This window comes from Anabrus simplex, chromosome 3 (genome assembly GCF_040414725.1).
Source record: "Anabrus simplex isolate iqAnaSimp1 chromosome 3, ASM4041472v1, whole genome shotgun sequence".
Classification (NCBI taxonomy): domain Eukaryota; kingdom Metazoa; phylum Arthropoda; class Insecta; order Orthoptera; family Tettigoniidae; genus Anabrus; species Anabrus simplex.
Window position 1 is genome coordinate 106,672,931 of NC_090267.1, and position 14,896 is coordinate 106,687,826.

The window sequence follows — 14,896 nt, forward strand, 5'->3', positions numbered from 1 at the left end:
CACAATTATGCTAAGCGCAATGTTATTTTTATCAAGTAATAAATTGAAATTCGCAAGAACTGTCTCCAAATGCCTCCTAAAAGATCTAAAAAAAAGTCATTACGGTAGCGCTATCTTTGAAATTCTATCACTAAATTACTAAAAAAGACTCTCTACAACCGACTAGACTGATATGAACGAACACGAACACAGCACACGAGAACGAGATATTGACAGTCAATATACCGCGTCGCGAGATACAAGTTTCAATAAACATCGCACATTCGCGCATATTTCTCGCATTAATAAACGTCGATATTTTATTTGAAAGCGGCTAATGAGCGACGGACTTCCGGCCACTGGCATACAAAGCTGAAATGGTGGGATTTGAAAACAAATGTTTGAAGTTTACCAAAAACAACCTATGTGGCGCTTGGCGAGAAGCTCAGTCAGTGTGCTGCGTGGAGCGTAGTATTGCATGTCTCGGTGTGAATTTTTTTCAGCTCTCATAAGTTGTTTTGTTGACATATAAATATCTCTTGTGATTTATTGTTTTAATTCTATATGTAGCGTTTCCTATTTATTGTGAACATGTCAAAAAGAATTGTAGATCTTCCGATTGATGATATACGGGATATTCTCGAACTCAGTGAGGAAGATAGTTGCAGTGATTCTAGTTTAGATAGTAATGGTGAAACTATCCCGCTATTAGATACTCCAAGCACGAGTGCTTCTGTCGGAGTAGGCCTGCTGCCTAGATGCCGTGGACAGGTGTCGAGTTCGAGCTCTGATGAGAGTAGCGAGTCATAAAGCGAGAGCTATTTGCCTCCTACTCCACCTAGTGACTGGGATGTAAGGGGATGTAGGAGATCCCGATTTCCAGCCACATACCAAAGTGGAATTCACGGTGAACTTTTAAATAAAAAGAACCAGACGAAATATGAGCATCTCATTGACGATGAACTGTGCGAACTTATTGCAGAGCAAACTAATCTGTATGCTCAGCAGTCAATACAAGCTAGTATAGGAACAGCTAAAATGAAAAGAAACAAGAAAAGGGATTGGGTTCCTACTAACAAGGAAGAAATAAAACTTTTATTTGGGATCTTTTATCTCCAGGGTATAATTCAAAAGCCGAAGCTATCTCATTATCTTTCGCATAATAGATTGTTTGCTACGCCTGTGTTTCACGAGACCATGTCCGAGAAAAGTTTTTTACTTCTCCTGAAATTTTTACATTTCTCAGATAATGAGGCTTACAATCGGCAAGTATCCCCAAAACAGTTTACTCCTTTGGAACGGTCGCTGGGGGTGGAAAATGTACATTCCCAAGAAGAAAGCTTGTTTCGGAATGGAATCTTTTAAATTATGTGAGGCTAAAACAGGATATGTGTGGAATATCCTGTGGTACACAGGCAAGGAAACTGAACTAGTAAATGAGGTTTGTGGGGTGAATATTTCTCAGTATACCAAGCCCTCGAAAGTTGTGTTTGCTCTAACCAAATCTCTTCTAAATAAGGGATACCTCATAGCTCTAGATAATTATTACAGTAGCCCGGGACTCTTTGATCAGCTCAATGAGTTTCAGACAGACGCGGTCGGTACTGTAAAAACTAACAGAAGAAATCTTCTGAAGGACGTCATGGGGAAAAAGTTGAAAAAAGGGAAGGTGGCATTTGCCTATAAAAACAAACTCATGGCCTTGAAGTGGAAAGACAAGAGAGATGTCTGCATGCTGAGTAGTGTTCATGACGCCGAAATGTGCAGTTCTAAACAAGAAAGGAGAAACCAGAGAGAAGCTGGTCGTATGTATTGAGTACAATGACTCAATGGGAGGGATGGACTTATCGGACCAATGTATCGTGCCATACAGTACGGCGAGAAAAAGAATGAAGAAATATTACTACAAGATTTTTAGACACCTACTGGAAGTAACAGTGTTCAATGCTTTCTTGATATACAAGAAACATGGTGGTAAATTCACTCAGCTGGAGTTTCGTATTCAAATTGTGCAGAAACTATTTCAGAAGTATGCGAACGCTACCCCTAACGCAGCCTTGCCAATTCGATCAGTGAGACCCGCACCCGTTGACTTGTTAACTCGATTCACGGGAAGGCATTTTCCAGATTGCAATCCAGCCTCAAAATCAAGACTGCACGCAAATAAGAGATGCGTTGTGTGTGTGGCGAAAGGCCAGCAGCAGGATACTCAGTACTGTTGTGTAGTATGCAATGTCGCTTTGTGCCCCTCTCCTTGCTTCAGGCTATACCATAAAGCTGAACTATGAGCATTGCAAATATGACAGCAAGTCTCAGGTTCCATGCTTAGAGAATTTGAGAAGCTCGTAGTCTACACTCGGTGACCGCTGTACAATCTGTGTGCTGGCAACTATCAGTGACCATCCCGAAATAGCTTTTTTCAATTTTTTCTTCAGTCATTTGTTATAGCTATTGAGTGTAAATAGTGTTGAACAGTGCAGTGTAATTTTGTGTAATGGTGTGACAAAATTGTGACGAATAAACTCCTGGATTACTCGCTTCCCTCTACAATGGCAAGTTATAGGCCTACGTGGTGAGTACATTTTTCTATTTTATTTCCGGAAAATGTGATATTTGAGTGAATGTGTCTCTATTATTCGGAGTATTCGATAATTTTTCATTTGTGTGTTATGCATTTCAACGATGAATTAATGTAAGCAACACAAATAATACTCCGAATTGGAGTATTTGTAAATATGAAATGGCCAGGGGCGTATTCTCCTTGAATGCAAGGCATTCATTGCGTGCGTTATGATAACACAAAGAACTGTCTGATGTACGATTTTAGGTTGTTTCAAGTCAAATATTAACAATTTCATCTCTCAGAAGTTCAAAAGGTCCGCGCAACTGTACTGGTTCCGTTGCTTGACTACGTGTGGCGCTGGTGTAGTCTCGCCGTCTACACCACTCTAGGAAGAAAGAGACAGCGAATGGAGGAGTTAAGGATGTAAGGCATTCAATCTTAAAATTGCATTCGGTGGCAGACATAGTTCTGAAACCCTCCAAAAGATGTCGCTGCAATTGAAACTTGGTCAGAATTTGTCACCCCATACCCGTGCTACCCTCTGCCATCTGTTAGCAACTTGGAGAAAGTCGGTATCTTTACAGCGAACGGGACCCACAGATTACCCCCCAGCGAGAACCCAACGTGATGAAACTGACCAATGCCACTGGGGTGACATACCTCCAGTGCTTGAGTTGTGGCTAACTAGTGAGTTAATTCATTGTGTTTTCGGTGTTTTATTATATTTTGCGCACATGTGGTATTAACGATGGATGAGTCTAAAACGGATATCATTGTAAATCAGTTTGAAAAACCATTTACTGGCCGTTCGTTTGATGAAAAGATTCAAATAGTCAAAGCCGGGAGACCCCTACCTTCCCTCGTAAATTTCTTCTTAATCTGCTTACCCTCCAGGGTTGGCTTTTCCCTCGGACTCAGCGAGGGATCCCTCCTCTACCGCCTCAAGGGCAGTGTACTGGAGCTTCAGACTCTGGGTCGGGGGATACAACTGGGGAGGATGACCAGTACCTCGCCCAGGCTGCCTCACCTGCTATGCTGAACAGGAGCCTTGCGGTGGGATGGGAAGATTGGAAGGGATAGGCAAGGAAGAGGGACAGAAGCGGCCGTGGCCTGAAGTTAGGTACCGTCCCGGCATTTGCCTGGAGGAGAAGTGGGAAACCACGGGAAACCACTTCGAGGATGGCTGAGGTGGGAATCGAACCCACCTCTACTCAGTTGACCTCGCGAGGATGAGTGGACCCCGTTCCAGCCCTCGTACCACTTTTTATATTTCGTGGCAGAGCCGGGAATCGAACCTGGGCCTCCAGGGGTGGCAGCTAATCACACTAACCACTACACCGCAGAGTAGGACCCTCGTAAATTTAAAAACAGAAAACAAGAATTGTGTACGCACGTTCAATCCAGAAACTTACAGTAAAACTGTTCGGCTCGATTTCACCTACATGTAATTAGGGTGAGTAGAATTGAAATTTACTTAATACATTGTGTTAACTGCATGGTTACTAGTTGCATGCCTCAGTGGAGATTCCAGGATACACCACTGGAAATGGCACATATGCAATTTTTGCACTGACACTGGATGAATTGAAAAATCGTTTTAATTGTAAATAATAACGCAATTTACACTGCAACGTATAATTTTCTGCTACGTTTAACATAATATAATATTCAAGCAGGTGTAGGTTGGCAAAAACTATTTTGTTTAAAAAAAAATTACTGAAAATGATTTCCCATTATGCAGGAATTTCTCATTTATGACCTCCCCACTTAATGGGTTAAGGAAGCTCAAGAAGTCTTGAGCAAAGATGATGTTCGTGAGCGACTTATGTTTATTTTTTTCAGTTTGCATTGCATACCTTCAGCCATCAAGAAATTGCAAGAAAAACAACTGCCTCCCCGCATTAGTACTGGAACTGTTGAAGAAGTTGAACGATCCCGAATAAACCTAACCAAGTTTTCTTGGAAAATTTGCAGAGTGTAGTGCTAAAAAACTGGGGTTTCCTCAAACTTAAGGGCATTTCTGGTGTTATTCTCCAAGGCAAAGGCAAATTTGACAGTAGATCAATACTAGAAGTCTCCAATTGTGGCATGTGATTTGGAGAAAGTGTTTTCAGGGTACAAAGTCATTTTAAGTGAATATATGCACAAGGCGGCGTTCCAAAAACGATTAAATCATGCAGTCATTAAGTGATCGAATTTCAGTGAGAAACTGGAGCATTTTATTCTGGTGCCGTAAGTAATTATTTTTTATTTTTGCGATATTTAAAGTGCAATGTTCATTTCTTATAAACTGCTAATAGATGTCAGATATATGTTTGTTTTTAAGGCATATTTCACCATTTTTAGTGCATATTTTGACACTTTTCAGTACATATTTTGGTATTTTCAAAAGAATAATTATCCAAACCCTCCACACGAACAAAACAAACAAAATGCAGGAGCATAGCAATGCATGGTAATTACTTTCATCATTTTCTAGGAAACAGAACATTTTCAAAATGCCTCATTCTATGTACCAATAGTCACAGCCAGCAACAAGTTTTGTTGTTGTAAAATCATTCGCGTTATGTTCTTTAATAATAAAAATTGCCTTTGGATGCAGTGACTCTAGAAGCATCGCACATCTCTTGCCTCTCCAGGTGGTGTGAGAAGTGGATGGAGGTCAATGATCCACAGCCCAACCTAGGAGCTTTCTGGATAAGAGTGATGGAACAAGCAGAAGAAAAAATTAAGATGCGTTATTGACAAACTGCGCCCTAGCCCATGGAGGAGCTGTCTCCTAACTGGTCTAGGCAGCAAGATTTTCTGTCTGGGTTTTCTCCCATGCCAACTAGCACAGAAGTTGGGCTCTGATACAGCAGAAGAGAAGTAAGAGGCAGAAAGCACATTGAGCATAGTCCAAATAGTCTGCCTGTGCACCGTGTCTCATTTTGACTTCCCTTAAACTCGACAAAAGTAGTGAAATTTCATAACTTGCAGTTAGCTCTTCTGCTGTGTAGTAAGCACCCATAACTGTCAGCTGTAAGTCCATGTGGGTAAATAAGTTCAGTTCTACACAGCTGGTTTGGTCTTCTTACTGATCTCTTTCTAACCAATAAAACTTAGGTTAATGGTATGGTAGAGGCAACCAATCACTGCAATCCTAGAATTTATTTCTGCGTGAATTCATCCATCCCCAACGACTGTAGCCCTCAAATACCGGAAGTTCAGTACCTACTCAATCTGCTTCCCATTCAAGGTGATTGTATTCAACAGGCCTTCTTGATATGACTTCTTGTCACTAGTTTTTAGTAGTCAATACTGTAGATAGAATTTCACTACTGTTGGTGAGAAAGTCAACACCAAAATCACACTGGTTACATGCAGCTAACCTTAATCAGTTTCATACCACCTGAAGTGATATAAATTTATTTTCCTTTCTAAGCTGGGCTAAGCTATTCCTAAACCATATACAGAATAAAATCTGTACTCAAAACATGTCAAATAAATTATAATTCCCGGAACAATTTTACACATTATAAAGCAACTGAACATGGTACTGAAAATGAAATAATCAGCTCTAATAAACTGAATCCTTCATGCAGAAATTTGTCACGTATATTATAACTCCACGCATACTTCAACATATCTTACAGCATCAGCATATACTATCTTAAAGATAGTTAAAGGTCAAGAAGTATTGGTGATACAGATTTCTTCCAAAATGGATTTAATTCCTTCCCCTTTCATGTCTAGCCAAACAAATAAAATTTTAGCAAATGAAAGTTCAAAAATCACAAAAATCTACAATAATGCAAAATTAGTAAATTATCTGCATTTGGGAATCATGTCAAGGGTTCAAGTCCATGGCTTTGAAAATGACTATGGATCACAGAGAAAGAAGGGGAGAATACAGAAAGCTCAGAAGTATAGGAGCAGGTGGAAGTCACAATGCTTGATTTGTCACAATGATTTGATTATTTTCACTCGTCTCATAGCCATACAAGCAGAATCTCATCGTAAGAGATGTATGTATAGAGTAGCAACAATAATAGTGAAATCTGTTTTATGAGCCTTTTAAAAAGTTGGAAATATGAAGTGTGAAAGTGGAAATGAAGTTCATACCATATCAGTAAGAATAATATTCTTAAACTTCTCTACTGACCCTGGTGAACTTGGAGCACGTTTCCTCTGCTTCCTTGATGAGATTGGCACGTAGCATATATTTGGCACATTTAGAGTTGATGTAGCGATCAGCTGTATCCAGTCCTTGTGCTTCATCTAGCCACTTGTAAGCTTCTACAACATCACCTGCATGCTGCAACAAATAGAATTTACTTATCAGAGACCAGAACTGAATTTACACTTTAGGACATATCCAGAAATACAGAGCACTTATGATAAAATTATCACCACAATGTAAAACCACAGAAAATTTAAATATAATGAAATCATAACAGAATACGACAGAATGGCAGTCATACATCTTATTTATTAATCTGCCTGAAATTACAGGTGACAACAAGGATCCAGAATACTACAGCAAGTTCATACGTTAATAGCCTACAGCAGGTATGACTAAAGGTGAAATACAAAAATCAATGAGAGAGATTTCTGATTTGCAGCACTAGAGCACATGAAGATGATGAAGCATGAAGATAATATCTCAAGATTCTAACTGATCGCATTAGTGCAGGGTAATGGTGTGGATGTGGATAACATCTGTGTCGATTCTGAGTCTCCTGCTTAAGTCGACGACGAAAGAAGTAATCGTGCCCCTGACTTCAACCATAAGCCTCACGACTTCCACATTTTTGAATGAACATAAAAGGAGCAGTAGATGACTGTTCAAAATCAACCCCTGTTTTATAGTTAAAAGTTCACTATAGCTCATTCCATGTTAAGAAACCAATGCCCTTATGACAACAGGGTTACCATATTGAACAGCTCTGCTCAACGGGATCACGGGAAAATGGCAGCACGTACATTTGTGAAACTTGGATATAAGTCCAAGATAAAAGGGGGAAGAAACTAACTTGCAAATTATTTTTATAGAACTCTAGGAAATGGCAGATTTAGAGGGGGAGGGCTCATTTTAGTTGCCACAGCATTAACTGGAAAAGCAGTACATATCATTGTGAAACTCAGTGTTTAAATTACAGATAAAAGGTGCAAATTATTTTTAATAACTCGAGGGGACAGAGGTTTAAGAGGGGGCTTATTTTGGTTTTCACAGCATAATGGGAAAACGGTGGCACATCAATTTGTGAAACTCTGTATTTAAGTTCAAGATAAAGGAAAGAAGAAACTAAGCTGCAAATTATTTTTAAATCTAGGGTAGGGGTTTAGAGGGAATGTATTTTGGTTTTTACAGCAAGAAGGATAAACTGTTGCACATACAAAACCCCAGTATTGAATTTCAATGCGCTCTGGAGGAGAAAATAGACAGTAGGTAAAATTTACGGGTCAAGGAGTGCATTTAATAAATTTGCCCAGGCAATGTTGGGCACTACCGTCCCATTGTATTGTCCCATGGAAAGAATGGTACAAATTAAATGCACCGGAGAAAAAAAAACAGCAGTAAAAATAAAATGCACTTAAACAACAGTTAAATAACAAAACCAAGCACTGATAAAAATGACACCAAATTTATGTAACAGTACAAGTCATGCCAGGGTGTATAACTTCACACCACACCATCAAAATCTTCACTAACAACTGCTGTACAGTACCAGAGGACTGGAACGCACGCGCGCGCACGCACGCACGCACACACACACACACACACAAATACTATGCAAGATACAACCACAGCAAAATATCTGCCACCAGACAACCACTTACTGGTACTCACCACTGCAGGCTGAAATTGCCTCTCATTCGGAACCTAAGATTCATTGATTCATTGCCAATAGAAATTATGAATGGCTTCATTTTACCCAGGATTAAGTCATATTCCCACATGTGTGATTGATTATCTTTCATGTGCTTTACAACATTCACCCAATTTTCAGCAAACACACTTACGAAACCCACATTCACGAGTCTTTCCATGTCCTTTATTTTGCAAGTGATGGTGTAGGCCACAATGTACGGTAGTAAATGAAGAACAGTGAGTCCACTTTCTCTAGCCAGTTCATTGATTCTGTGGTGATCGTATTTATACGGTTTACGAGTTTGTTTTCAGCATGTTCTCACCAGCTTCCTGAAGCCATTACCACAGGTTCTCTTTTTTCCATGCCTTCGTAGGCAGAGCTTCTCTCTTGCGGCTGTGATAGGAGGCATTAACAGAGTTTTGTGGCAGGTTTGGTACCACACGTTCTTTTAAAATATTCCCCATAACAATCACCATCCATCTTGTCACGAGGATCTGCAGTATTTTTCTTGCACTGGCACGTACTTCGCCCGCGGCACAAACCCATGTTTGTTACCAGCATGCACCAACGCGAACTGTGGGCCATATCCTGTGGGTGAATTAAGACTGCAAAAGAGCCTGACAGAAAAACATCCTGTGGAGTTGAAATGGTCTTAGCTTGTCCTCCATTCTAAGGGGTGCCCTGCCGTTTCTTAATTGCAGTCAGATACTTATGGCCCCAAGATACAATGTCCCATACCTGCCAACTTTCCAAATGACCTATCAGTAAAACACCCAAACATCAAAATAAGTGGGAACCCAATGCACCAAAATCTTGTAAAACACAACAAAATTCATGTATTTTCTTCACTTCAGATAACTACGAGTACAACAGCATTAATATAAAACACTACATGTAACCAATGACATTGTATAAGCTAGAAAATATTTCAACTCAATTTAACTAACACAAATATCTTTAAGTGCATCACTGAAATCTACTTACGCAATGTAATTTGTTTATGTACACGACTAATTAAAACTTTGAAGTAAAGCATATGTTGTTGCATATAATTATATGCACCCAAGTTATTTACATTATTTACACCATCATATGCAGATCTTTCAGTCTGATTTAACAACTCAATTTGTAACTTGCTTTGCTTTCTTCAGAAAGTCAATAGAATATGTGTTTGTATAACATGCCTAAGAAATTCTGGTCTTCAAAATAGAAATGGCTTCCAGAGTTCCATTGGACATCGATGACCTGAACTATGTCCTGTTCTTCTTAATCAGGCAGAACAGACAGCATGAATCTGGAGATACTCTCATATTTATGACATTCATCAGCTCCACAGATTCACAACTGTGCCCATTTTGAATCATTTGTAGCTTGGTTACAACACTACACAAGTCGTCTTTCTGAAGAGCCGCAAACTGGCTTTGGAGTTCATTCACAGTGTCGTCTCTTGTTTCATTTTCTCTTTATAACCTAAAAGCTTTTCAGTCTGTCAAAGATGCAAGTTCAATGTACTATATAACACTGTAACATACCTGTAAAAAAAAAAAAAAAAAAAAAAAAAAAAAACTATCCTCAGATTCTATCAAATCACTTTAAATCATGGGTATATATGTACAATATTGTTTATGATGCATAAACTTGTCAATGATAGAGAGTTTCGTGATCATATGAACAAGTATTAACAAATAATGATTGTATTAGTATTCAAGCTTCATCATTTTAACTTACTGAAATATTTCTGTACTTATCTAAAGCTGCTGAAGTGTAGTCTGTTGCCTTCAATTATTGTTTCCAGTGGGGCTGAATGGAAAGTTTTTGTGGGCGTTACACTCAGTTCAGTGAAGAGGGGAGGGGGTGTACGTAGGGGAGTGAAGGGAGTGTTGTGGATCCTGCCTTCTGTACTCCTTCTCACTTTCGTTTTGGCCAACTGTGGACCATGTAAATTCGATTTCAGCTGGTTCTGGGCTTTGATCTGCGCCTAGAATTCCTTCATTCTTTCACTCTGCAACCTTCTTCTCTCTTCCGTCCATGGTGTTTGGGTCTGCAAACTAAGAAACCCTTTGTGTTCTTTATTTTCGACTTGTAAGTTTCCCTGTTGCTTATTTCTGATCCTTGTATTCCCATTTCTGTCAGGTCCTTTTTAACTTCCTGATGCTAGCGTACCACAGTTTTCCTGGTCCCAAAAAACCTTACTATCTGGTTGGTAGGTTTTCCCGGGTCCATTCTGTAGATGTGTCCAAAAAACATGGCTCTCCTCTTCCAGATGGTGTCTGAGATCTTTTCTATCTTGCGGTACAGTTCTTGGTTTGCTTTCTTTCTGTATGATCCATCCTTTGTTCTTTGGGCTCCCAGTATCTTAGAATTTTTCGCTCCACCAGTTCTAACTTCTTGACCAATCCTACCTTTATCACATTCACACATTCAGCTGCATATAAGCCTTCTAGACAGATCACTGTCTAGTAATGTCTGAGTTTTGCATTGATTGAAATCATCATCTTGTTATAGGTGTTCATACTTACGAGGGAACACATACATGTGTTACACTCGGATTCGGTTGAAATTTGGTAGGAATATTCGTGGGAGGCAGTAGAATGCTAAAGTGAAAACTGCATGTGCCCAGTGTAAGTTTAAACGCCAAAATTGAACAATTAATAGTCGTAAAATTAGAAGTGCCGCGGGAGTATCGAGGTGTGGTGGAGAGGTAGGGAGGAGCGAAGCAGCGGACGTGAACCAACCGGGCTGCGTCAAGCTGCACCAGGCAGCCAGGCAGCGTATAGTTAGCACGTTCCCCTTAATTTCCCAATCAGATGTGCAAAACGTAAATATTAAAAGAGCACATGAAACAAGTGTACAGAGGACGATGTTTGAACAACGATGCCAATAAGTTTTGAAAAATTACAATGAGTAACAAGAACTCGGACGTGAATTTTTCAAACCTTATTGGCATCATTGTTCAAACGTCGTCCTTCGTATACTTGTTTCATGTGCTGTTTTACGTTTTGCACATCTGATCGGGAAGTTAAGGGGAATGCGCTAACTATATGCTGCCTGGCTGCTGGTGCAGCTCGTTACAGCCTGGTTGGTTCACGTCCGCTGCTTCGCTCCTCCCTATCTCTCTGCCACACCCCGATACTCCTGCGGCATTTTTAATTTTACGACTATTTATTTGTTCAATTTTGGCGTTTAAACTTGCGCTGGGCATATGCAGTTTTCACCTTAGCATTCTACTACCTCCCACGAATATTCATACCAAATTTCAACCGAATCCGAATGTAACACAAGTATGTGTTCCCTCGTTAGTTTTATGCCAAGTTCATTTTGTTGATTCTCGGTATCAGTGCCTCTTTCTCTGACAGGTTGTTATCTATCCACTCTTCCAGATATTTAAATTTTTCTACTTTCCGAATCCTTCCTCCCTCCACTGTCATCCCTCTGGGTGCTGTTTCGTTGTTGGTCATGTACTGTGTCTTCTCGAAGGAGATCCATAAGCCTGCCTTGCTTGTTCCTGGAGCTGGGCAATCTGGTTCCGTGCCTCCTCTATTGAATCTGACAGAATCACGTCATCAAAATCTAGGCAGTTGACGACAGTCCCTCTATTCTTATATCCCATTCATATACCACCTATTCCTTGCATTTTCTTGCACCACTCTCTGTTGACCTTGTCAAGAACACAGTTGAATAGAAGGGGAGAAAGCCCATCTCCCTGACTGACCCCTGTGTTAATCCCAAAGGATTGTGATAGTATCCCACTGAACGCGACCTTGAATGTTGTGTCAGTCACAGTCTGTTTAATGAGCTCTCTGGTCTTCCTATCTAGAACCATTTCTTCTACGATACGGATCATTGTTTCTCTACCTACCGAATCGTAGGCCTTCCTGAAGTCCACAAATGTGATCATGAATTTCTTGTTCCTCTGAAATTGTACAGAAAAACTAAAGTTGATGAATTTGGCACTTACCTTAAATCACAATTCAGTTGTTGGATAAGTGAAGGGAGTAACGTGGATACACTTTGGGCTAAATTTAAAGGAATTATTTGGGAAGGAGAGAAGAGATTTGTACCTGTTAAGAAGGGTAAAATGACCTCAGACCCTGTTTATTATACAAGGGAAATAAGAAAATTAAAAAGAAAATGTAGAATAGTAAACAGGAAAATCAAAGAGGGTAGGGAGAGTAGAGAAACTAGAAAACAGCTAATGAGAGAACTGAATAGAGTGAAAAAGGAAGCAAAAGAGAATTATATGAATGGCATACTTCAAGAGGGTAATGACCACAAAGAGAAATGGAAAAAGCTGTATTCATATATCAGGAATCAAAAAGGAAAAGGAGTCCAAATTCCTACAATGGTGGGAGAAGGGGGTGAACATTATTTAACAGATACTGAGAAAGCAAACCTATTTAGTAGGGAATTTAGAGATTCAGTAGATGATTGTCAAGAGTTGGAAACCGAAACAGAAGATAGAGAGGGAGAGAGACAGAGGGAAACAAGAAGCTTCTCATTCACAAACGAAGATATTTTCAGAGAAATCCAACTGCTTCAGCAAGGAAAAGCTGCAGGAAGTGATCAAATTACTGGGGAGGTATTAAAGACAATAAGGTGGTACATAGTGCCTTATTTAAAATTTCTCCTTGACTATGTCATAAATAATAGTGTAATACCAAAGGAATGGAAGGAATCTATAATAATACCAATTTATAAAGGAAAGGGTGATAAAAGGAAACCAGAGAACTACAGACCAATCAGCCTGACCAGTATAGTTTGTAAAATTCTGGAGAGTTTAATATCGAAGTACATCAGAGGGATATGTGATGATAAAAATTGGTTCATGAGGAGCCAGTATGGATTTAGAAAGAAATTTTCTTGTGAGGCACAACTGGTGGGATTTCAGCAGGACATATCAGATCAGTTGGATTCAGGAGGTCAGTTAGATTGCATAGCCATAGATCTTTCCAAAGCCTTTGATAGAGTGGAACATGGAATATTATTAAAGAAATTGGAGGGAATAGGATTGGACGTAAGGGTTACACGTTGGATAAAAGCATTTCTAAATTCAAGGGTTCAGAAAGTCAAAGTAGGAAATAATGTATCTCAGGAAGAGAAAGTTTGGAAGGGAATTGCACAGGGTAGTATAATCGGTCCGTTACTTTTCTTAATATACGCAAATGATTTAGGGAACAATATAACATCAAAAATAAGATTGTATGCAGATGACATAATTGTTTATAGGGAAATAAACAACATTGAGGATTGTTCAGAATTACAAAGGGACCTTGAAAGAATCCAACAATGGGTTGAAGAAAATAATATGAAGGTTAATGGAGGCAAATCAACTGTTACAACTTTTACAAACAGGAGCTTTAAAACTGAATTTGAATATACTTTGGATGAGGTAGTTATCCCAAAAGATGGCAAGTGCAAATACTTAGGTGTGAGATTTGAAAGTAATTTGCACTGGAAGGGTCATATTGATGACATTGTTGGGAAAGCATACAGATCATTACATGTCATAATGAGGCTACTTAAAGGATGCAACAAAGAATTAAAAGAAAAAAGTTACTGGAGTATGGTTCGTCCATTATTGGAATACGCAAACAGTGTTTGGGATCCTCACCAAGAATACCTAATAAAAGAAATAGATAGTGTGCAGAGGAAAGCAGCAAGATTTGTAACAGGGGATTTCAGGAGAAAGAGTAGTGTATCAGAAATGTTAAAGGAACTTGGGTGGGAAACTTTAAGTAAGAGAAGGGAGAAAACTAGACTTACAGGATTATATAGAGCCTATACAGGAGAAGAAGCATGGGGAGATATCCGTGAGAGGCTTCAGTTGGAAAATAATTATATCGGCAGGACTGACCACAAATATAAAATTAGAAGGAATTTTAGCAGAAGCGATTGGGGTAAATTTTCATTCATTGGGAAGGGTGTGAAGGAGTGGAACAGTTTACCAAGGGTAGTGTTTGATCCTTTTCCAAAATCTGTACAGATATTCAAGAAGAGAATAAACAGCAACAGAGAAAATAAATGAAGTGTTAGAGGGCATTCGACCGGTGCAGGTTATTGTAAATTAAAAAATGTGTGTGAATAAATTAATTCCATCCCCTGGTCTAAGGAGTTTGGACAGCCAAATTAGGGGACTGCCCGTAGGGGTGAAGTGCAGTGGGGACTTCGAGGGCCCTGGGACCGCTACGGTAGCTGTGAAGGCCCTTCAGGAACTCTGAAAAGTGGTGGCAAAAGGGGCTCTGGTTAAGACGCAGCAGGTCGTTATGCTACTTAGGATCCAGAACGGGTAAAAAAAAAAAAAAAAGTAAATAAATAAATGCAATGTAAATATTAATGTTATACCAGTTTTATAGTATCATTTGAAGCAATTCCACATACTGTATATCAGTTGACTATATTTGTAAGTAGTACAGGAGATATTATAATTAGAATTTTGTAAACAATATAAATTTATTAAGGATGAGCTGTGTGTTTAATAGAAAACATTGTTAGCGTAAAT

General features: G+C 39.3%; 1 protein-coding gene across 1 annotated transcript in view; it reads right to left on the minus strand.

Annotated features, from left to right (window-relative positions):
• Positions 1 to 14,896, minus strand: part of Naa15-16 (N-alpha-acetyltransferase 15/16) — a 657,214-nt gene that overhangs the window by 430,617 nt on the left and 211,701 nt on the right. The window contains exon 9 of the mRNA XM_067144178.2: positions 6,687 to 6,839. Coding sequence (XP_067000279.2) covers positions 6,687 to 6,839 — 153 coding nt within the window. The remainder of the gene's footprint in view (positions 1 to 6,686; positions 6,840 to 14,896) is intronic.